Source organism: Alosa alosa, chromosome 1 (genome assembly GCF_017589495.1).
Source record: "Alosa alosa isolate M-15738 ecotype Scorff River chromosome 1, AALO_Geno_1.1, whole genome shotgun sequence".
In the NCBI taxonomy this organism is placed as follows: domain Eukaryota; kingdom Metazoa; phylum Chordata; class Actinopteri; order Clupeiformes; family Clupeidae; genus Alosa; species Alosa alosa.
In genome coordinates, this window is record NC_063189.1 from 31,653,391 (window position 1) to 31,678,763 (window position 25,373).

At 45.9% G+C, this 25,373-nt stretch overlaps 1 protein-coding gene across 1 annotated transcript in view; it reads right to left on the reverse strand.

The window, feature by feature from the left end:
• The window catches only part of rgs12b (regulator of G protein signaling 12b), a 64,811-nt gene that overhangs the window by 3,169 nt on the left and 36,269 nt on the right, over nucleotides 1-25,373 (reverse strand). Inside the window, 14 exon segments of the mRNA XM_048244038.1 lie at nucleotides 5,133-5,771; nucleotides 6,147-6,243; nucleotides 7,407-7,483; nucleotides 7,967-8,063; nucleotides 8,916-9,042; nucleotides 9,504-9,577; nucleotides 9,835-10,029; nucleotides 10,691-10,785; nucleotides 10,900-11,044; nucleotides 12,166-12,345; nucleotides 13,199-13,342; nucleotides 14,811-14,903; nucleotides 15,108-15,277; nucleotides 20,056-20,077. Of these exon segments, the coding sequence (XP_048099995.1) occupies nucleotides 5,133-5,771; nucleotides 6,147-6,243; nucleotides 7,407-7,483; nucleotides 7,967-8,063; nucleotides 8,916-9,042; nucleotides 9,504-9,577; nucleotides 9,835-10,029; nucleotides 10,691-10,785; nucleotides 10,900-11,044; nucleotides 12,166-12,345; nucleotides 13,199-13,342; nucleotides 14,811-14,903; nucleotides 15,108-15,277; nucleotides 20,056-20,077 (2,155 nt within the window).

Below are 25,373 nucleotides of genomic sequence, written 5' to 3' on the forward strand. Positions count from 1 at the left end.
CCTAAGGAGACATAATTACATGTGTGTGTGTGTGTCGTCAGAGGTCCAAAAAGAAAATCATGCACATCCTTTACTCATTTCTTTAGAATAAAAGATGAAACGAGTGCCAGACAGAGTGAACGAGAGAGAGAGAGATAAACAGAAATGAGCAGGTTATGATCCCTGCTGCATTTCTAATCACAGAGGTGATTATGCACCATTCAGCTCCAGCCTCCTGACATGCTACATAAAGGGAATTGATGCACTCATTTCTTTGACAAAGCACAGGCTGCGGATCCTTCTCACTGTTCCAATAAGCATGACTGAATAATTCACACCATGCTGCCTAATACCAATCCAGCTGCTTTGACCAAAGAGGCACAGACTTGAAGAGGCTAATAGGAAGGACTTGGAGCTAAACGCCCTTTGATGATTTGGAGTAATTACTCTTTGTAACGTCCATGTTTAGCATGGGCAGAGTAGTGCTAAATGCTCCGTGGAATGCTTGAGCCTATCCTCATCTACTACAGATTGGGCTTGGAAGGGATTTATACGCCACGATATAAATCTGGATCTCTGAAATTAATAGTTTGTGTGTACATGCCAATTAATCAGCATTCCACACTTAGTCTCGCAAACAGCATTGAGATTTTGCCATTGCCACTAGGTGGAGCTCTGGCAGGAGATATACTCCACACGATGGAAGCTTTAGTGGAAGTTTTGCCAGGAAGACTATACTGCTATGACATTCATTCATTTATTCAGTCATTGTTCTTGACCAATTGTTGGCCTTAAACATGTCTTTGACTGGCATTACGTACCTGTTCTGCTGTTTTCAGGTGTAACATCTTAATATGACTCCATAACAGATGAGTTTTAAAGGTAGCGGTAACTCTGTTTCCTCTGTTTCAGTGTTTCATTGCATGTTTGTGACCTAAAGGTGGCTGTTGATAAAACACTAAAGGTCTGTGTGTGTGTGTGTGTGTCTGTGGCAGTGTAAACAGATGAAATGTGTGCTAATGTCCAGGAGGGCAGAAGTTAGGCATACGCCTAAGACGCATACGCCTGAGATGCCAAAGCAGCGCAGTACGGATGGATCAAAGATGGGCCTGTTCATCATCTGTCTGTGTGTCTATGTGAGTGCAGCATAGTTACATGGTCTAAGAGAGGGGTCTCCAACCTTTTTCCTTCTGAGAGTTACTTTGACAAAATGGACATGGCCGAGAGCTTTTTTTCCCTCCAAGAGCTACTTTGACAAAATGGACATGGCCAAGAGCTTTTATGTTAGCAGTAGCATGCCATGTATTCACATAGCTGATCTCCACCCAAAACCACTGAATAAGATGTGTATGCTTTTTAAAGGTGTCTTTGTAGACTGTGCTAATAGAGAGCTACTTAGAAACAGGTGGGGTGTTACTAGTAGCTACCTGGTTTAAAATAAAGCACAGGTGCCCAGGCCTTTGAGCAGGAGCCATGGCTATCACTGTCCTAGTTGTGAATGGTAGCAGATGGGCAGATGAACACGTCTCCTGCTTGTATTGGTGACCAGACAACAAAAGGTGACTATGTGAGAGAGCAGCATAGCATATTCCTTAATGTTTTACTTAATATGGATGCATAAAGAGTAGCCACAGACTGATATTTTAGTAAAACCTGCATGAATGCCCTTGAAAACCTAATAGCAATTAGATGATATGACCATATATGGGTCTCTACAGCAAGTTTGATAATGTTATAATGATTTAGTATGCATTCAGTGGTCAAGAGTGTATGAAGTTACTGGAAGTATTATGGACATATTACAATGTCAAGTTAATGATTAAGTATTTGCACTGTAATCCGTTGTTTCTTTAGTTTCTCTGAAATTCAACTACCACATTATGATGTTCTTTACTGATAATAAGCACTTCAGAAAGCTCATTAAAAGATAAAAATCTTTCACTCAGAAGAATCAAGACATTTCATCTATTCTAAAAAGATGGTCTGATTTTGCTTCATTTTTTTCTTTCCTGAACAAAGACAAATGGCTAACACTGGCAAACCATCAAACGCCTGTGTAGGGATGGAACGCTAATGCTTGCGTTTCACCAGACACCACACATTGAGATCTCTGTGGTGGAGTAGAAGTGTTTGACATGAGTTTCACCAGAGTGCAGTGGGTATTACGGGCACTGTAAAACATTGTTGGGGCTGCTGAAACAACATCGACTGTGCAGTCTGCACTGGTCAGATAAAAGAGGGGCATGCTGAAAAAGCCATTATCCTGTCTGCAAACAGTTTGACGGACAGAACAAGCACCCCTTGTCCCTGAGTAATGGACTAATGCAATGAGAGAGAGAGGGGGAGACAGTGAGGGAGGGAGGGAAGGAAGGAGGGTGAGAGAGACTGAGGGGAAAAAGAGGGATAGAGAGAGTGAGAGGCAGCAATGATTACATCAGCTTCTACAGGCTTTTCTCCCCAAACTGAACCTGAATGGGAAATAGATAAGACAATGGCCAAATTAGGACAGACACACAGAGAGGTTCTGGATGAGGTTGTGTACATTTGTTGGACGAAACAGAGGCCCGTTTTGTTGCACTGAAAGCTGGGCCTCTGAGACACACAAAGGCAGCCTAACCAAGCATTCAGCCGAGAGAGAGAGAAAGAGAGAGAGAGAGAGAGCTGGGTTTGGGCCCATACATCCGAAACACACAGGAGAAAGCCTATCAACGCTGCACAAAACACAGCCCCTAAGCAAGGGCAACAGGGGGAATGTAGGACGCGAGGAATACAAGAGGATTAAATGGACTGGAGAGGGGACAAATACTAAGCAAATCCAGCTCCATTCTACCTCTCAGTGCAAAAACACAAAAACAAAACAAAAAACAAGCCTTTCATACATTTTTAGTCATCATTTCATAATATTTGCATCATATTTCCTGTTAGAATTGTGCAACCAAAAGAGAAAATACTATATGTGTGAAACCTGCTTATCCTGAGAGTACTGACTGACCTTGAATCACATGAATGTGTGTGTGAGTTGTGTGCATGCGTGTGTGTGTATGTGTGTGTGTGTGTGTGTGTGTGCGTAAGTGTGCATGCATGTGAAAATGAGTACTAGGGTGAGGCATATGTAAAGATGAGATTAAAAGGTCAAGTCACAGCACACACACACTCACTCAGAGAAAGAAAGTGGGAGCGGGTGATCCCACCCTGGGACATTTATTAGAGCTCTATTTACAGAGGCTGCACAAACACAAGGTCAAACCGAGCAGATCTGTCGTCTACAGAAACAGAAGAGGCACCTACTGACGACTGATAGGGGAGGTGGTGTGCAATTCAACAATGACAGTCATTGGCTTAAAAAAAAATAATAAAATGACAGGAGAAGGGAATAATAATATTATGTACACAATTAGTACTCATTCACTTCGCAGATAACACAATGAAATTAAAAACAACATGAGATAAATTATTTCTCTGTGTTATATTACATGGCGACATACGGTATATATATATTTATTTAAAAAAAAAAAAAAAAAAAAAGGCCATGGTCTGGTTTGTTTTTAAAAGGCAATGGCAGCAGTCATTCTCATTCGTTTAGCATTGTTGAATTGCAGTTGTAGCGGAGAAGTAATGATGGAGACACAGCAGGAGAGGACCCTAGCGTGGGGAGATCAGAGAGATGGAGCGCACAGCAGACGCAGGGGGCCTCGCACTCCCACCACACCACGCCTGCTGATTAGGGCTCGGGAGAGAGAGAGAGGGGGAGAGAGAGAGGGAGGGAGAGAGAGAAAGAGAGAGAGAGAGAGAGAGAGAGAGAGAGAGAGAGAGAGAGAGAGAGAGAGAGAGAGAGAGACGGGCTTCATTTAACTGCACTGGCTACTGGCGCTAATTAGCTTTGAGGCGTGGTGAAGGTCCAATGGCCATCGATTGATGGATGGATGTGTGTGAGTGTGTGTGTGTGTGTGTGTGTGTGTGTGTGTGTGTGTGCGGGTGTGTGAAAGAGAAAAGAAGCAAAGTATTTATTTGGGGAGTTTGTTGCTATGCAGGACTGGTACACAGCATGCATGACCTCTTCTGAAGATGAACATGAACTTCTATAAAACATCAGTAACTGAACATTAGCAAGTGTCCTCGGCACACTGACACAAGATCAGATGAACAGGAGCAGCTAGGAATGTTTGTGCTTCATCAACAGGAGAGGTGTGTCTATCCATGAGAGAGGCTTTGAATGTAGACTGCATTTTATGTGTACTTACAGTGTATCGTATCTATTTTGAAACGTGTGAGTGTGAGTGTGAGTGTGTACCTGCATGTCATGTGTGCGCGCATAACATCTACCTTTCCTGACACTAGAAGCAACACCTGGTTATTATCAGGTTGCTCTCTTGCGCGCTCTAAGGCGTGAGACTTCTATGTACAGATCCGAGTCTGTGAGAGAGAGAGAGAGAGAGAGAGAGAGAGAGAAAGAGAGAAACACGCATCACATGATTCCAGCTCTTTTTTCTTTTTCTTCTTTTTCCAGAACCTGCATGAGTGCGAGTCCCTGTGCCGTGGCAGTCACGAGAACAGCCTCTGGACCAGGGGGCCGCGGAGGCCATAACGGACAGCCAGCGGCAGCAGATCTGGGAACAGTGATAGCGGCTACGCTGGGCTACAGAGGTGTCATTGTGTGGTCCATTGAGGTGGGGGGTGAAGTGAGGAGGGGCTAACTCGAGTGTGCTGTGCTCTGACTTGGGGGGTGTAAGAGTGATTGTTGAGGAGAGGAGTAATATCAAGAGTCAAAAGTAAAAATGATACTGAAGAAGTCTCTTTCTCAGAATGTTTGTTAAAGTGCATTGAGGAGTATTTACACAGGGAGAGAGCATGTGCTTGGGCTGGGACTCTGGGAGTTTGGACAGAGGTGGACGTTGTGGGTGGTTTGGCACTGGTATCGCCCTGATGAAGGCAGATGGCAGGATGACGCCATATTCTCGATGGTCAAGGGGAGAGAGAGGCAAACCAAACGCTCATGCATCCACGCTCACTCTATAACACGGGACACAGACTCAGACACACAGTCCTACACATGCCCACACATGACACATGTCTGTGTGTGAGCATGCGTGAGGAGGGTGTGTGTGTGTGTGTGTGCGTACGCTGGAGGGAGGGGGGTCACACTGGGGAGATACCTGATCCAGCACGTCCCTGGCCAGCGGTGGCCGAAGCGGACGCAGAGGGGCCGTTGCCATGGCGAGGGGGGTCGTCGGCCATGGCGGCGTGCGGGGGCAGCAGGCTGCTGTTGGGGCTGCTGATATCGCCCTCGCCCACCAGCGTCAGGTCCGCCATGCTCTCCTCGTCCTCCAGGGCGCGCCCCACGCCACCCTGCTCCGAGCCTGGCCAGTCCGCCGAGGACGAGGGCCCCACCGGGGAGAAGGCTGAGGGTCCGGGGCCAGGGGCACGGGGCAGACGCTGGCGCGGGCCGGACGGGGGCATGAGGGCGCGACGGCCAGGCCCCCGACCCCCACCACCGCCACCAGTCACGCCCGAGTCCAGGCTCTGCGTCTGGTGGCTGGCACTCAGGGCCGAGCCGTTCTCGTGGCCCCGGACGCGGTCGGCGGCGGGCGTGGAGCACAGGAGGGGCTTGCGGAGGTGGTTGCCGTGGTGTAGGTTGCGGCCGCGATGGCCGTCAGAGTAGCCGCCGTCGTAGTCGTCGTCGTTCTGGTCGTTCAGGCGCAGGAAGTCGGGCAGCATCAGGTCACTTTTGTCTAGCAGACCTCGCTGGTCGTCCGCTCGCTTGCCCTGAGCTTTGGATATGAGCTCGAAGAACTCTGCACCACGCCACAGAATAAAAAAACACACAGATGATTAAAGCAATCTGTACAACACAATAACAGTCCTGTCCACTGGCTCTGCTTTAAGGACGCATGCGAGAGATGGTGAGTGGAGCAAATCTGGACACAAGGGAGGGAGGAGAGAGGAAGACAGGAACAGAGTTCTCAACACTGAGCGGGAGTGCCCCGTGTAGAGCTGTGCAGATGCTAGCGTTAGTCCACACACGGCTGCCATGTCCATAGAGAGCGAAAGCTACAACACTACGCCACCAGAGTGAGAGCGGGAGAGCGGAGGAGAGAGAGGGAGAGAGAGAGAGAGAGAGAGAGAGAGAGAGAGAGAGAGAGAGAGAGAGCAGCGGGGGAGAGCTTTACCTTCTGCTTCGTCTATATTAATCTTTTTCTGCCGCCTTTTTTCCACTTGCAGCTGGGTTTTGACAGATGAGGCCTTCCCTGATGCCTTCTCGTCCCCCTGAGTGGCAACAACGAGAAGGGGGCATATTAGGGTGGGGGCCCTTGGACTGGTGGAGGAGTGGGGGTTGCCTGCTTGGAAGAGAGGCTGGGGTGTGGAGAGGGGCACATCTATGGTCTGTTCCCCGTTTCAGTGCAAGGCTGGACCGTCTCACGGGACATTAAGGTGGGAAGAGTGGGTTGACCGGGGGGTGGGGGTGTGTGTGGGGGGAAGGGTCTACTCTACGAAAACACAGCACGACACACACGGCAACAGTACCACCACCACCACCACGACACAAACTAGCACGCCACAACACGTCGACACACAGCAGTGACCAAACCACCACGTGTCCAGACATCGGTTCGCAGCCGTGTCCATCCATCCATTCTCTCCTCTATCTCTCTTTTCTCATTTCAATCGGCCTCTTTTCCATCCATGCTAATTAGGGGTGTGGGGACCTCACACAGCTGCGCCTCGATGCCAGAAATCGATGGCAAGGGGGGAAAAAAAGTCTCATCCAGGGAAGAGTCCAAGTCCAGACCCACTTCATGCCCACATGGCCAAAAGAAGAAAAAAAAAAAACTCGATCCAGGCGGCCGGGAATACTGGGTCGTTGGCATCAGCCTCTCTCACAAAAGAGAAGAGGAGGCTGAGGCAGAGAGAGAGAAACAAAGACACAGTGAAGAAGTGTCAGAGAGAGAGAGAAAGAGAGGGAGAGAGAGAATGAGAGAGAAAGAGAGAGAGAGAGAGAGGGGAACAAACATGTTGATTAAACCAGCCACAGACAAATCAGAACCAGGAAGGCGACCAAGGCAGACGTCATCAGTGTGCAACAGCAGCAGCAGCAGAAGGAGAAAGAGGAGGAGGAGGAGGAGGAGGAGGAGGAGGAGGAGTGTGCTGCTGCCGCTGCTTCAGAGGGACAGTGAGAAGGGACCCAACCATGCACACAGCCCCCAGGAGCAGGCCAGGGCGAGCAAGGACAACACAGACACAGGACAGGAGAGCAGCGTCCAGTCCGCTCACCCAGCAGGGACACGCCGCTCCCCGGGCATCGCACCGCGCCGCCGACCAGGAAGAGCCGGCGCCGCAACCACCACGGGGAGGGCAGCAAGAGGAGGACGCAGAGGAGGAGGAAGAGGAGAAGGAGGAAGAGGAGGGAGGAGTAAAGGAGGAGGTCTTACTGTTGCAGACTGGCTCCTGGCACTCAGCGGCGGGCCGTGGCTCTTGGAGGTGGTCAACTTCTGCTTGTCGGTCACTACTGTGGAAGGGGCAGCAGACACACCAGCACATAAACAACAAACATAAACAACAAACACAGGCGTAAATGGCCGCCTAGCGTCCTTCCCTCAAGCTGACCAGGAGAGCAGGTACAGCCCGGGAAGACAGCATTTGCCTCGGAGCAAAGACACTGCACTGAATAGAGCTACACTGGTCACCACTGACTGTAGTAAATACTATAAGCATTCTAACTAAATTAAGCAAGGTTATCATGCAAACCAGACTGGGGTTCCCAAAATACAGAAATGACAAAAGAAACACAAGACAAAGTGTGAAGTCAAATTCATCATGACTGATAGGAGAAAAACTCCAAAGAGAAACACTTTCACAAAATGAAATTGCGGCTCTTTAAGGTGTGCTATTCTGAGTGTGTCTATGTGTATGTGTGTGTGTGTGTGTGTGTGTGTGTGTGTGTGTGTGTGTGTGTGTGTGTGTGTGTGTGTGTATGTGTATTATGCCTTACCCTTTCCTGTGGCATTGTCAGCTACATCTAGTACCACTCTTAACCCATCCAGATTTGATATGGGCAGACCTAAATCAAGGGCCTCTTTCTCTCCACTCTGTACACACACACACACACACACACACACACACACACACACACACAAAAACACAAAGTTCACCCAGCTCACACCCACAAAAAACACCCAGCTCTACAGGTATGACTAACCTGAATAAGATTCACAGAAAGCACATATTTTCTAAATTTTGTAAAGGGCTCTTATGCAACACATTAGTGTTTCATCTAAAAACTGTTTTGTTTTTCATTTGCTCGAGAAGTGTTGTTTTGTTTTTCATTTGCTCGAGAAGTGTTGTTTTGTTTTTCATTTGCTCGAGAAGTGTTGTTTTGTTTTTCATTTGTGTTGTTTTGTTTTTCATTTGCTCGAGAAGTGTTGTTTTGTTTTTCATTTGCTCGAGAAGTGTTGTTTTGTTTTTCATTTGCTCGAGAAGTGTTGTTTTGTTTTTCATTTGCTCGAGAAGTGTTGTTTTGTTTTTCATTTGCTCGAGAAGTGTTGTTTTGTTGAAAACGGCAGTCTTCATTGGCATTTTTGGAGTTTAGTCATCTTGAGACATCTCTCCCAGAAACTGTGACAAAGCGGTACAGCTCACCCAAGGTGAGTCAACACACAGGGTGTGATAGGCCACACACACACACACGCACATGCACACGCACACGCACACACACACACAGTCACAGTCACACACACACACACACACACACACACACACAGTCACACACACACTCCTCCACACTCCAATTTGAATAATTACAGCAATGCGCCATCAATCATGCAAATATGAACCCATCAACTGGACTGGCTGTTACCTAACTTCAAGATACACATGCCATGTAAGATTGTACTGGATGTTCTGTTTGATATGAGTCATATAATGCAAAGTATAGTCCTCACTATTCTGGCCACAAGGTCCCCTAAGTGGAGTCCATATTTGGCCACAACGGGCCGTAGAACCTCTGTGACGGGTTTGGTGGGTTTCGCCTTCAGCCCAACGGATCGATTGATTGGCACCAGGTCCAATCTGAGAAGAGCGAAAGTATGTCAAATATGTAACTGGAATAATGTCTTCTAATTGTCCCATTTCCATATTAATCGATAACGATTCATTATTTGTGACCTGATCTGACAAAATGAGTCACAAGTCGCACATTTTAATTTTGAGATACAGGCCGATTACTTCAAAAAAACATTGAACTTATCGATTTTCCTTTTTTGTTCTCAGTTTTTCAATTGGAAAAAGATTGCAGGAGGCCTTAATTCAAAATGCTGTATCTTGACAACAATTCAAGATATTACTTTGACCAGGATATCGTTTTAAAGCTCATGGTCTCCTCTCAAACTCATTGACACATGACACATGTGTCTCATGACACATTTTGCCAGATCAGGTCAAATGTATTCATTAATCATGGTGATAGAGTAGTGCAAATCTTACATTATACTGTTAGGTACAAAGCTAGAAAAGGGAAGGGCAGAGCTCACCTGAACAAAGTGCGTTTCTCTAGTCGCAGGTCTCGTGAACACAACGTCATGCAGTCCTGGTCAAGCACAAGAGGCTTTGAAAAGACAAGGACAAAAGCACACAGTTAGTCAATTATGAAGCTGGCCAACACCAGGGTATGACATATCAGATAACACACACACACACACACACACACACACATACACATACACACCCCCCCCCACTGAGCACACTCTTACGGTTGCCCACATCAGGTTGAATGATGACATGTTGAATATCAGCTAACACAGAGTGCACATAATAATAATTATGTCTCATAAAGCTTTGCAGTCTCCCAACATGAGCGTGTACCTTCTCTCCTCCCACCAGGAAGAGGTCTACGGCGGCAAGGTTGATGGACAGCTTCTCACACAGGCCCTGCAGCAGCTCACGGATGGACACCCCGGGCCTGATGGGTACCGAACAGCAAGAACCATCCGGAAGGTTGATGCTACAGTGTCTCACAGCGCGCTCCATCAGAGACATGGAGTTCCGGGACGTGTCACCCTGGGAGGAGGGGGGTAAATACGCTTGCGGTTACAGAGGAGGCACAGACAGGGATATTGTCTGTTCTTCTGAAGTTTGCTCATAAGGAACACCTGCACATACCTGGGTAATAAATCATAGTCAACTCAGCTCCACTTGCTGATGACATACAGTACCGTAATTTCCCAACTATTACTCACGCCTTATACATTACAACATTTCAGCTATGAGGTTAATACACAGGGACAATTAATATGGTATTAATATGTTTTTTTTTTCTTTTAACTTGCATAAAACACTGTCTTGCGGCTTATACACAATGCGGCTAATACACAAGAAAATGACTGTAGCCTATGGACCACTCAACTGACATTGAATGTATAACTGCACTTCACAGACAACCAAATGTAGTGGTCTTCATAAAGTGGGTTTCAGGAGCATGCCAACTAGACAGCCAGAGGAAACGAGCATATGGAGATATGTGTGTGTGTGTGTGTGTGTTTGTGTATGATGGAGATGTACATGTGTGTGTGTGTGTATGTTTGTGTGTATGTGAGAGATGTACATGTGTGTGTGTGTGTATAGTATATATACTCTTTTGATACCGTGAGGGAAATTTGGTGTGTGTGTGTGTATCGAGCGTCTGGAATGTAGTCCTGGCCTCATTACGGCCCTCACTGACCTCATTCTTGCCTGAGCCGGAGGTGCCCAACTCCAGACTAGTCCCTGAGGACAGGGAGCCCTGGGACTCGCGTCGGCCATTGCTGCCCGTAAAACCTGTGGGAACGGCACCACAGCAAGGACTTAACGAATGAAATCGCAGATTTCCTTTTGGGATGTGGGACTTGAGAGGAAGAGGAGGAGGCCTTGTTTCACTGGGCTCATACTCACTGTAGTCACACAGGTCTCTTTTCTTGGGGCCTTTTCCAAAGCTCCTGTTGCGGGACCAGGAGAAGAAGATCCCTTTCTTTTTGTCACACTGCTCGTCCTTGCTGTCGTCGTTCAGGGATCGCCCCGATTTGTTCTTCTTGTCGTCCTAAAACACCGGCGAGCTCATAAATTCAGACGTCGTAAAAACTATCTCAGAGGGCACTGCAGCACACTAAACACTGGAAGTGGCGCCATAACTCAAGTAAACCCTGATGCCAGATTCAATCATGGATTTAACGACATCACGGCAAGTTCCTTAAAAATTAGCAATGAAGTGTGACAAATTCAGGGCTAAAGTCTAGAGGCAGTCGTAAATCAACACCACCCTCTACAATGCGAGACCGGGAGGTTTATGTTGACATATGCAGACATATGCGACAAGAAGTTTTAAGTGTCAAGGAAGTAAAATACACACTATTGAACACATTAACACTTCAATCCTCCAGTATGGAGCTGTTGGCAAGGAAGCTGCTTCCGTTTCCATATCCTCTTCCTTGTGAGAGCATACCATTCCTATAAATGCCAATGTGAGGTCCGTGTTTGCTGACAGTCTACAGCAGCTTATCAGATAAGCCTGCAATCTCACACCGAGGGGCCAACCAAGCGCTTGTTTGCTACATACAAATAATTACAGCTGGGATGCATTCAGACAACACAGCCTTACAACTCCTGCTCTAACTCCTTCTAATTGACTTGACTTTCGCAAATTGTTAGTTTGGTCAAGCTATGTGTGTGTGTGTGTGTGTGTGTGTGTGTGTGTGTGTGTGTGTGTGTGTGTGTGTGTGTTTGTGGTGTCTGCGCGGAACGATCATAGGTGTGCATGAGTGTTTAATTTCATGTAGGTGGTGGGCAGAACATCTACTGTGTGTGTGTGTGTGTGTGTGTGTGTGTGTGTGTGTGTGTGTGTGTGTGTGTGTGTGTGTGTGTGTGTGTGTTTGTGTGTGTTTGCTTGTTAGTGCATCAGTGACTGACTGGCTGACTGAGTGAGACACAGAGGTAGTACATCAGTCTGTTTGTGGATCTATTCATGTAAGTGTGTTTGCATGGTTATATGCCTGTTTTAGATTGTTTGCATTTGTGTCTTTGACTGCGAGAAGAGTTAATCTGCATTTGAGTGTGTGTCTATGTATGTGTGTGGTGTGTGTGTGTGTGTTTGTGTGTGTGCATGCTTATGTGTTTGTGTGTGTGTGTGTGTGTGTGTGTGTGTGTGTGTGTGTGTGTGTGTACCTTCTTGGGCGTGGATAAGTTGGAGCGGTCGGAGCTGGTGCTGTGTTTGGAGGTGGGGCTGCTGGGGATCTGGTTGGGGTCAGGCAGTGGACGGCCCTCCACCTCGGCCAGCATGCACTCCTGGTACAGGAACGACTTCAGGAAGCGCGTGTAGCTGTCAAACTTCATCAGGTTGAAAATCTGACAAACACAAAGGGCGCCATTTAGAGGACAAACTAAAATCCTCTAAACATCACATTAAAAGCTAAGAAATATGATTTCATTTGAAATCATAATTTAGATCACAATTTAGATCAATCTTTCAGGAGCAAATGTTTTTCCCAGTCATCAGACACTCCATTGGTGTGTGCTATTTAAAAGATGACCAAAGAGAAGGGGCCCTTGGTCAGGAGCCTGCGGCGGTCACACAATGCGCAGATAACAAGAGAAGATGGCGAGGTGAAACTGCGAGACAAAACTGTTGTTTGTGCTTTTGCCCTTGTGCTGATGCTTTGGCCTGTAATCTGCTCAGCCAACCACCCTCTCTTCCACTCCAGACAAATGGCACATTCATCAGACAGGATATCCATGGCGGATCCCCAGGGAGCTCCGAGTGTGGTCATGTGGCAGGCATGTTGGGGGCGTGAGGGAAGGCACCGCAGTGTGGCGCGCCATAATTTGTGTCCTCGTGACAAAGTTCCGATCTTAGCTCAAACGCCAGCCCGTCTTCCTGTCGCGCTAAACCACAGAGGATCCTTTTGTGAACGAAGCGGAAACGCTTTTATTTGTGTGTGTGTGGTGTGTGTGTGTGTGTGTGGGGTGTTGGTAACATGGCCTAAAGCTGGCAGTTATAAAATTGATGGAAAACTTTTAACGACTGTAAACACATCGGTACGCTGAACAGAGCTATGCTCGTCAGAGTGCTTTTACTCGCTCAGCATCTTCCCCGTTGTGTGCTCCTGTCCTGCGTTCAGGCGGGACATGTATGTGTGTGTGTGTGCGTGTGTGTGTGTGTGTGTGTGTGTGTGTGTGTGTGTGTGGAGTGGAAGCCTACCTGGAGCTGCTGCTCCTTGAACATGTCGGGCCGGGGCGCATTGAGGATATCGTCGGCCAGCTGTGCCTGGCTGTCAATGTTGACCGGCGTGGTGGCTTTGCTGGACAAGAAGCTGTTGTAGATCTCACGGGCCCTTTGGGAGAGCTGGGTAGAGAAGAGCAGAGGAGAGGAGAAGAGAGGAGAGGGAGAGAAGAGAAGAGGAGAGGAGAGGAGAGGAGAGGAGAAGAGAGGAGAAGAGAGGAGAGGAGAGGAGAAGAGAGGATAGGAGAGAGCAGAGGAGAGGAGAGAAGAGAGGAGAGGAGAAGAGAGGATAGGAGAGAGCAGAGGAGAGGAGAGGAGAGCAGAGGAGAGAGGAGAGGAGAGCAGAGGAGAGAGGAGAGGAGAGGAGAAAAGAGACAAGAGAGAGAAGAGCAGAGAGGAAAGGAGGAGAGAGGAGAGAAGAGCAGAAGAGAAGAGAGGAGACAAATGGAAAAGATAGGAGAGTGATTGTCAGGGAGAGATATCACCTTTGGTGTGACAGAAGGACGCAGGCAGTATCTCATCAGCTGAAGTTCCATGGAGACTGATTTAAATCACACCATTGGGAGGACTCTCAGGTACCTCAAAAACTATCTTGATCACACAGAAAACATTTAAGGAAAGTTCCACCTTTTTGTGCTTATCCAACCAGGCAGTGAGGACCCGTTTTGTTTTTTTTTATTTATTTTTTGGGCTTTTTTTTATTCCTTTAATCAGATAGGACAGTGGAGAACGACAGGAAGCGAGCGGGAGAGAGAGTCGGGGTGGGATCTGGAAAGGACCACGGGGCAGAAATCGAACCCGGGTCGCCGGCGTACGGTGCAGGTGCCCCAGCCAGCCGCGCCAAAGCTGGGGCCCGAGGACCCATTTTGATTCAAAGAGCCCGGAGAAAGCACTACTGATTACATTCAAGGCATATTTAGACTACAGAACTCCCTGATCGCATAGCTTTCACGTCCCTTCATGGGATGATCGGACGCTTGTCTTTTTCGACCTGCAGTGTTATTCCATTTTCAGAGTACCAGATTGAATTTACAAATGCACTCAAAGTGGCATCTAAAGTGACTATAATAAGACACTGTAGTTTTGCTGCTCTGCACTACATTTCAGGTCCTCGGGTGTTTCCCAACCTGATTGGACAAACAGCATCTCTTTGTTGTACAACAAAACTGAAAGCAGCACATACTTCAGGCCATAACACTCTCCCTCAGGTCCCCGAATACACAACCAGGACCATGGTTAAAACCTCATGTCTATTATCACAACTCAAATTTCTGTGATGTCTGCAAAAAATGTAATAGTTTGTTTTCTGCACACTGCAAAACTGAAACCTTAGTCCTGTCATAACATACCAGAACTGTCTTTGCTAATTGTAGCTACCTTTACCACTGGGTAAGTAATTTGATCATTATGACCCCAGTGTGGAGAGCCCCTGATAGTGATCTCTCTCATTTTAACTGATTCTAAAATACTGACACCAACTAAGACAAACGCACAAATGCATCACTTTAAAAGATGGCATTAACTGCACTGCTATATATTACATACACTGACACACAGGTGGGCTGCTGCTGTGAAGACGAGAAGCTCTTACCTGCTTTTTATCCGTCTCTGGAACATGGCTGAAAAACTCACAGGCCTGCCAGAACAGGATGTTTTCCTCGCTGAACTCCTTCTTCAGGAATTCCTACGATTGTAGATGTTAATTAAGTGACATTGTAGATGTGAATGCCTAAGAATGTAGATGTGATTATTTGAACAAAAGCTAGTCTACAGTATAACCAAAGCAGCTAGAAAAAAAAACAAACCAAAGCAAAGCAATTCAAAAGCTTAACAAGCAGAAACCCAGACGAGGATTATATGTGTGGATCGCGGAGAGTCGTTGGCGTACCGAGAAGTAGCGGACGCCCACAGGGTCCTGCAGCAGGCGTTCGAAGCACACGGCCCATGATGCCACCCGGCGCTCGGTGTGCCGGCGGTGGCACTGCACGCTGGGCAGACTGGCGTTGCTGTTCAGGCTGTTGTCACTGCCACAGCCCTTCAGATCCACACTGTTCAGCTCTGCATAGACCATACAGGTTACCACAGGTGAGCATGGACACATACAGACACAGACAGAACTATACACATACACACACACACACACACACACACACACACACACACACACACACACACACACACACACACACACACACACGTTTTCCAACACATTGACACGTACAAGCTATTTGAAAGCACAAAGGAGGGGACTTGGAAGATAAGGTTATCTTAGAGTCTCTATGACTAAATGGACATGTATGACTACATGTAATGTGCAACACCACCCATGGCTGAGAAATATCACCGCTAACTGGTGACCCCCCACCCCCACACACACACACTCCTCGTGTCCAGTCCCACTTGACTAGTTGCCGTGACTGGGTGTCCACCTCACCTCACCTCACCACAAGTAGCTGCAACCCTCATGCTGTGAGAACTCACACATGCCTGAGTGGGGAGTTGCATATCTACCAGAGATCCCACCTCAAGATTTCACCTCATGCTTGAACAGGAATCAGCATTCCATGACTGTCGAAGGGAAATCCTACCCAATAGTACCGAGAGGGAGACAGCATGTAGGCATTTAGCCTTTTACATGACTGCATCCTTTTCACACAGCTAACCAAATGACAAACGGTGTCACTGCTAGTCAGATGTTTTGTTCCCATCTGACTTGGATAGACTGGGCAACACACACACAAACAGATCACACACACAGAGTCGGCTAAAGCTAACTTGTGGCAAAATAAACACTTTAACAGAGAGAGAGAGAGAATAGTTTTCATGTGTTTGTTTGTTTTACCCACACCATCATTGCCAGGCTCACATTTCCTTCTCTCGTCTCACAATGGAAACTTTTTTAACACACCACTTCTCCCTTCACTGTTCTTCTCTACGCTAACCAGCACCAGCCCCAAAGTAGAAGTAAAGACCAAACATAAAAACATAAAAATGTAAAAACACCACACAGCCTTTGCTCTCACTAGTGTCAGGAAAGAAAAAACAAAAAAAGACAAGAACCTGATGTGTGCATTCTTGAAATACCTTACTGCAGAAAACAAGCTAATGTTATTTCTATCAACATCGTTCATGTGGAACATGTGGAATCAACTTAATCAAACAATTATTTACTAGTATCGCTCCACTACTTCATTAACGATCTGTGTTCTCCACACACACACACACACTTGCAAAAACAAGATCTAGTCTAGTCGCGACCCACAGCGACCTGGTGAAACGTACACCTGTGAGCAAGTCCCCTGCACACCTGGTTTACCTGGATAGAGCTGGTAGGAGCCGGTGTGGTGCCATCTGGCCAGATACTTCATGCCGACTGGCCACCAGGCCCTGACCTCCATGCCCTGGCCTGTGCCCGCTCAAACACTCCCTCCCGTGCTAACGGACTGGGCCCGTACCCGTGGGAGAGTTTGCCCCCGCATCATCTCTCTGGATGGCGGAGCAATGGCAAGAGGAAAACTAGTGCTCTGGTGATGAGCAAACAAGCTCAGTACTGCAGAAGAGACACTGTATCAGACACCCCTCCACACACACACACACACACACACACTCACACACACAAGCTCGCATGTGGGAAACAGATCCACCAGCCCCTGTACAAAAGGCACCACAGAGTTGCTGCGATAAATAATTGAAAGGGAAGAGAAGAGGAGGGAACCGTAGACTGCAGGAGCAACAGCGGGACTGCAATATTAATGCCTGCCTCTGTCAGGACAGCACAGCATATCAGCATATAGCATTGCACACACACACGCACACACACACACGCACGCACACACACACACACACACACACACACACACACACACACACACACACACACACACACACACACACACACACACTGCCACTAAATCACATTCAGGCAGCATCATGTTCATTGGACTGATGCGAGCCTGACAAAATAACAGTCAATGAGGCCTTTCAGTACAGGGGTGGGGTGGGGGTTTGGGGAGGGTCACCATAGAGACCATCATGTGAAAGAATTCATCCCTCATTATCAACTAGCTACTGTATTGTGGTTGCAAACAGCCAAGCTGAAATGCTGAAGCTCCTAGATAATAGCCTTGTCAATAGTCCAACTCAATGGTAGAGCCTTTTGGCATCCCAGTGGCTGGTACTACACCTTCATATTCAATTACAGCAACTAGACCGAATCTACAAGTCAAATATAAAACCAGACAAAGTCATCTTTTGTCCTTCTGGAAAATGTTTCAGTTTTTTTTTTTTTACCTTTTCCCCAAATGACTTTAATCCAGGGTGCCTTAATAGTTAATGCATAGCCTACACCCCAGCAGCTCAAATATAGTTGTGAGTGTGCCAAACCACTAAGTCTGGAATGCAGACGAACAAAAAAGACCAGTGCCTTCAGGGGAACAGGATTTAGCACAATAGGCACTAGGCACAGAAGTGCAAACAATAGCTTGATGTTTTTTTTTAACGTCTTCTATGCAAGTGTGTCTTTATGCAGGCTATTTACTGTATACTTTTCATTTAAACTGATGATGGCTACTCTGGGGTTTAGTGACCATTCAGATTATTAATATGCAATATAATATAATATATGATCACATGAGTAAATAATAGGCTTGGTTATATTCTGAACTGGAAACTGACCAATCACAAAACACTGTGGTGCCCTCATGTTTATTGGATTACCTGAACTGATTCAGAATCAGCCTTTCAAATGTACACTCCATTAAGGACAGCAAGAGAGTGATAGAGAAATGAAGTGAGGCAAGGGAGCTCATATGTTTCATGAGCAAATGGACACTCACATGCACAGGTCATTCATTTAGCTTGAGCTATTTCAAGTGTCAACTGCTTTAGCCTCCTGGGTAAAACTAAAGTACTGTAAATGTCTACAGAGCCACCAACTGACAACACACACGCACACGCACACACACACAGGAGGTAAAGGGTCATTGTGTGGTGAGTTCGTATTTAATGCCCATCGTATCACAAGACTGTCAGAAAAACCACAAAGGAAATGTTTCCCCATTCTCACAACAGCAAGCCACAACACACATGGCTTTATGGCCCCTCCTTCTAACAGCCACACACACACACCCACACACACACACACACACTAATCCTAAATATTTTCGTATCTATTACCATTCATATCTGTAGTTATAACTTGTTTCCTGTTATCTGCCCCACTTTTGCCTGTCTCTTCAAAATAAATAAACAAACAAACAATTACATAAATATCTAAATAAATAAATATAGTGGAACTGCAGCCTTTCATCTCCACATACACATGGTCTCGAGCAACTTCTGATCACAGCACAGCTGCATCTCACACCATGGGCCTTTTTTAATGCAAAGAGGATTCCAACACTCAGCACACATTCACACCTGTAAATGCTCACACAAAGAGTGTGTTTGTGTGTGTGTGTGTATGTGTGTGTGTGTGTGTGCGTGTGTGTGTGTGTGTGCTTGGGGTGGTGACATCCCTTTCTTACCTAGCTTGCCTTAATCCTGTCTGACACCCTCAAACATATTTTACAATAAAATAATTTATACTATTCCTATTGCTGAATTGGGTACAATGGGAGATGTATGCAAGTGGCTGAGATTTGGTCCTTGTAGCCCATGTAAAGCACCACCAATGCAGAATCACTAGGCTTGAAGATTTCAATGACTTGAAGATTTCAATGCAAATACAGCCAAAGATAGCTGTGACCTTCCGCCTTTCATGAGCTGTGTGGTGCTTCAGTAAAGGGGGAGGCATTCACATGAATGGTGAGAGGACACATAATGAAGTGTCCAGACAGATGTTATCTCTGAGCTTACGTAATCACTATAAAAAGACACTCATACGCTACACTCCGCTGCTCTGGTCATGATACATACATGCTGTGGGTTGATCCCATCCTGTGCTGTGGATGAAGCAATCAATAAACAGTCATGCAATAGGGACTTCCATGGGAGTACACACACACACACACACACACACACACACACACACACACACACACACACACACACACACACACACACACACACACACAGACAGACAGAGACAGAGAGACAGAGAGAGAGAGAGATAGAGATAGAGAGAGACATGCACATTGTACAATCCAGGAACTGTTTTTTGACAGGCCAAAGTAAGCCAATACTATCATGTGTTATCTGACACGAAGATAGAAGTAGAGAGAGAGAGAGAGACAAGTACGGGATCCTCTCCGAACCATCTGCTATATGCCAATTTACTCAGTTATCTGCCTGCCCAACACTGGGCTTCTAAGCAATGTTGTTTTGGAGAAGACATTGGCTACCTTCTGATGTAGTTAGATAAGAGAGAGAGAAGATGCACAGAATCAGTCTACCAAATAAGGACAACAAGTGGGGTGAGTAAGTAGGAGACAGTCAGGAAGACATAGAAGTGCATATGGTATTTTTCAAACCATGTTAAAAAAGGAGGGTGAATGGTTTAGCTTGGAGGAATCACATAAACTGCCACACATTTGAGAGACGGAGGTATGAAAACACACAATTTGCCTGAGGTGAGATTACTTAAGGCTCAGCCATTTAAAAACTGTGCCCTTTCAAAAAGAATGTTAAAGCCATTCCATGATTCATGGTGGGGGGAGACAAACAAACAAACAAACAGACAAACACACAAACAGACAAACACACAAACAGATACACAATGCAGAAGAAAACAAGAGTGAGGAGACACAGGAGTTGTGAAGTAGAGAGAGGAGAGAGAGGACTGCAGTGAGGGGTCAGGAGGGGAGAGTAAGGGGAGAGAGGAGAGGTATGGTACTCACCGCCATCGGAGACCGCTGCAGACTGCAAGAGAACACAGAGAGACATGGGTGAGCTGAGACCGTCTCCTCATGGCAACATATCCCAGAGTCAAGAGTACGCGAGACAGACAGACAGAGAGAGAGAGAGAGAGAGAGAGAGAGCTAGCAAGCGGCAGGCCTGCACTCTATGGAGGGTTGGCCCTTTGACACACACACACCAACACACACACACACGTCCTCACTCACTCACTCACTCAAGTCTCAAACGTGTACACCCACACCCACACCAGTTCCTCCTGTTTCGCCAGTAACACCCTAATGTTCCACGCTGCTTAATGACATGTGTCTGGGGGTGTGTGGCTATGGAGCACTGCCCTCACTAAGCCACCTCCTCCTCTTGAGAGATGTCTCTAGCACTTTTTACCCACGGTGGTATGGGATGGGACCTCTCCCCACACTGACCGACACAGAGAAACCAACCCAGAGAAACACACACCAACACAGAGAGACACACACAGAGAAACACACACTAACCCAGAGAAACACACACAGAGAAACACACACACTAACCCAGAGAAACACACACAGAGAAACACACACACCAACACAGAGAGACACACACCAACACAGAGAAACACACACTAACCCAGAGAAACACACACTAACTCAGAGAAACACACACTAACCCAGAGAAACACACACACCAACACAGAAAAACACACACCAACACAGAAAAACACACACCAACACAGAGAAACACACACACCAACACAAAGAAATACACACACTAACACAGAGAAACGCACACACTAACCCAGAGAAACACACACACTAACACAGAGAAACACACACACTAACCCTGAGAAACACACAAACCAACACAGAAAAACACACCGAATGAAACACTTTTAGGATTTAAAAAATCTGGTCTTGAGCCTATCCAGGTAACATTTTTTTTTTCAAATGGGAAAAAACCAAGTGAAAATCCCCAGTCTTAAGCCAACAATAGTGTCCCTCATGCATACGAATGCTCCTGCAGAGGAGGGTGCTTGAGTCATGAGGCTGTGATAGGTGCAGGCCCGCTACGTGGGAGGCCAATCAGCTGTGGGTTTAAGTGAGAACCGCGACTTGTTCCTCATGGGACACAGCAGGCATGACTCACTTCCTGTGAATGCCAGGGAGAGGTTCCACACCGATCAGATGGTGGAACACAGCAGGCGCGCTCACAGTAACAAAACCGCACCGAGACACAACCTGCCGTCAGCGTTGAGTGTAAACAGTCTAATGGAAAGACAGACAAAGATACTCTTCTGTAAATAACGCTGAAACACAACCATACACAAACACACAGACACACACACACACACACACACACACACACACACACACACACACAGAGTATCACACCATACCAGTCTGAACAGTATGTGCCCAGACACGTTGTGGTTTATTGTGTATCACTTTTCAATTACAGCAATACACACATCATTTCTCTTCTGTGTAGGCGTGGAACTGATATCGCTAAATATTTACATTTCCAGTATTGCAAAACAAAGAAGTGAAAAGAAAGGTGGCAAAGAGCCAGTGATGGGAGACCAAAACCATTTAAATGTCTCCTGAGAGGTCATGACCCAGTCAGGAACAAACAAAAGGTTTGTGAGGTACAAATAATCAGTACCTGTTCAGCTGCCAAAACAAAAGTCTTGAGACCAAAGTTAGAGTACAAGCATATCTTGGAAAGTGGCAGCGAGCAACAGAATGGCTGTGACCACATCAAGGCTGCTGTCACATTCTTGCGGTGGGCAGAAATACGGCAGGGCCCAGCCAGGAGATTGTAGATATCACAGCCTCTCCCTATTTACTTTGAAAGACGCTCAATTCACATAGCCCACAACCCATCATGGCAAAGTAAAATAAGGAAAATAATAAAAAAGCCACCCCACCCCATTTATTGGGATAATTTGTCCAGGCCGCAGGGCAACAGGGGAAAAAGGAAGAGGCATTAAATACATTTTTGAAAAAAAAATGAGTATGACCATATTACTTTCCACGTATTGATCATAGAAGTTGAATATGGGCATGGAATATGGATCTCATTATGCTTAAAAAAAATAAGATCCATTTTTGGTTTTTATTTCTTGAATGCAAGAACGCAAAAACCCCACTAACTTCCATCTAGTCGCGTCTAAGTATTAGCACTGAACTGCACTGGCTCTATATCTCAGAAATAAGTTACTCATGAATGTGTCCTAAAGTGTCTGTCTGGCAATGACCCAACAGTTCTTATCCTGGAATCAGCACTAGTGTTAATTTCGTCAGATGAGACGAGAGGAAATATGTTCGTCAACAACCTTTTTTTTCATGACTAAGACGAGACGATGACGAGACGGCAGTAATGTCCTGAAACACTGACTAAGACTATCTTAAGATGCATTATTGTTGACGAAAAAAGACTAGACTAAAATGTTTTACATGAAATAAAAACTAAGATAAAATCTCTCTTCATTTTCGTCTACAAAATGAGAAGACGGAATATCTAGCTGTTACGTTTTCAAAATATTCAATGAGTTCATAATGCAGCTTTCCTGTAGGCTAGTCTACGTGCTGTTGCTGCAACCCTGTGGCTGCAACACGAAACTACATGGAACAAGAACACTGGAGATTTCTGCCAGAGTTAGCAAGCTAACTACCTAAGCTTTATGCCACAATGCTACATACCCAGAAGTTGAAGCTTCTCTCATACAAATTAACATCCCCCAGAATGTCCATACGAAAAATGTTCATCATGTAATGTCAACTATTTAACTAGTTAGACTGATGATGCAAAGTTTGCTAGCAAGTAAGCTAATATGGAAAGTTCGCTAGCAAGTTAGCTATGGCTAAGACGGAGAGTCTGTTTGGGAATGTGTGGTGTTTAAGGCATATAAGCCATCTAGCGAGGGCGGAGTAAAACATTAATACTTTGGCCTATGACAGTGTTTCTCAAACCTTTTCAGTTTCAGGACCACTTAACTAACCCTATCTAAAAAAAAAAAGATTAGACCTACTTCAACAGTAGCCTATAATTAGTCTACACAATAGGCCTACTGAACCACCTTATTGTCTTTGTACTTTGCTTATTGTGTGGATTCATACTGTATGATTTAAACTGGCATATCTTAGTTGCAGAACTGTTTTACATACAAGTTGGTTCAATATTGCAAACAACTCATCTATATTATATTTTACCACGCCTGCTCAAAGGACTACTTAGGATACCTTGCGGACCACCAGTGATCCCCCGACCACACTTTGAGAAACACTGGTCTACTTAATATGACAGTGGTCCAGTCAAATCTTTTTACTGTCTATGGTCAAATCCCAGCCGAAGCTATAACTGTAGCTCGACTTACCTTGCATGTAAACATACTGACTGACAAAAAAAAATCAGAATGAGTAATTATAACAGACGAGTAGCCCTGTGGACACACAATATTGTTGGAAAATTGAGATGTGAAACACTATTTGACTCAAATGGTAATCAGAAATAATTTGTTATAAAAAAAAAGACTAAAATGTGTTGACTAAAACTGACTAAGACTAAGATACTTTTAGTTTTCTTTTGACTAAAACTAGACTAAAATGACGAGACTTTTAGTCAACTAAAACTTGATTAACAAAAATGATATTTGAATGACTAAATATGACAAAGACTAAAAAGGACATTTCGTCACAAGACTAAGACTAAGACTAAATTAAAAATAGGTGACAAAATTAACACTAATCAGCACCAAGCAAGACAAATAAGAAAGGCAGGAAAAAACCACCAGGTAACCACTTTGCAGTGAAGATGTCATAACCTTACGTATCATACAACAGCTAGGGCTGGCCAAACTATTTCTACATTTCTGATTGGAAAAGAGGCACTCAAGAGTAGGGATGTCCCGGAGTGGGGACATCCCGGAACATCCCCTCTCGGACTCCTGACCTCTAGTAGTCAAGGACGTGTTGCTTTACCTCTAAATATCAACGTTGATGAAAGCAAGTAATGCAATGTCATACATGGACCTCTGGGACCTAGCCTTGGCATGGCGTGTTGATCACATACAGTTCAGACAGGCAACATGGAGTAGACCAGGGCTTTTCAACCAGTGGTCCACAGCACACTGCACTGCACACAATGATGTTAAATTGACTTGGTGGATGGTGGTCTTTGTTAAAAGAGGAATCAGTTGAAACCCTCTGGAGTAGACCACCTAAGACCACTCAGACAGGATCCACACTCATCAACACTCAGTAATGAACGTGCCCGCCATTGACCTGAACCTAAAGCCAGGCCCAGGGGCAACTGGGAGGCAAGAGAATGTCCCCGGGTAAATGGGGTGTGTTTGGTTAAAGTGTGAGGTTTCACCTACAGTGCAGCCTTTTAGAAAAACGCTAACACTAATGCATCCAATTGATGTATCAGTGTGTTAGAAGCACTATCAATCCAACTACATCAATTTGCTTGATTACATTAGGCCTACAGTATCTGCTTTGGTGCCAATTTGTGACAAAAAAAAAGATTATTGTAACCACAATCATTACTGTGCTCCAACTGCCATTAGTGGAGCACAGCAAGCGTAGGAAGTGGGTGTGAAATTGTCTACAAGTTTGAAAAGTGCTTAATCCAGCTACCCTACTGTTGGTGCACACCTTATAACTTGTAAGTCTCACAGCTCTCCTCTTTGTCTGAGTCTCCCACGCTTCCGCCACCCTCAGCCCCCTTTTCTCTTCTTTCTTCACCTCTCCTTTCCCCCTCCCTTCTCTCTTTCTCTCTCTCGTTTTCTCAGGAGACAGCCAGAGCTGATGACTTCCAGACTGCAAGAGGCGTGGCAGCCGTCGTCTGTTGATCCAGCTCGCAGTATGCTGAGGCATATGTTTCCTGCCTAGTGCTCTTCAACCCCCTACCCATACCTCCTCCTCCTCTTCCTCATCCCTCTCTCTCTCTCATTCCTGTGGATCCTGCTATTCTCTTGGCAGAAACGACTCACCACATGTAATAAAATGTCAGTGGGTTTTTCCAAGCCTTTAACTCCTCCCATCCCAACCCCCACCCCATCTCTCTCTCTCTCTCTCTCTCTCTCTCTCTCTCTCTCTCTTTCTCTGAAAGGGGGTTCACTGCAGTCCTCCAGACAGTCAGCCTTGGCCTTTTGGAGACCAGGGGACCATAATGGGGGTCTGGCTGCAAACCTCTAGTACCAAACACAACAAAGAGAAACCAGAGCATCAACTGGCCCTTCACATGCCAGCAGACAAACTGCAGCTCAGCAAAAACCAGAGAGCATCTCTAAGATGCGGTTAGATGAGTTTATTTCTCT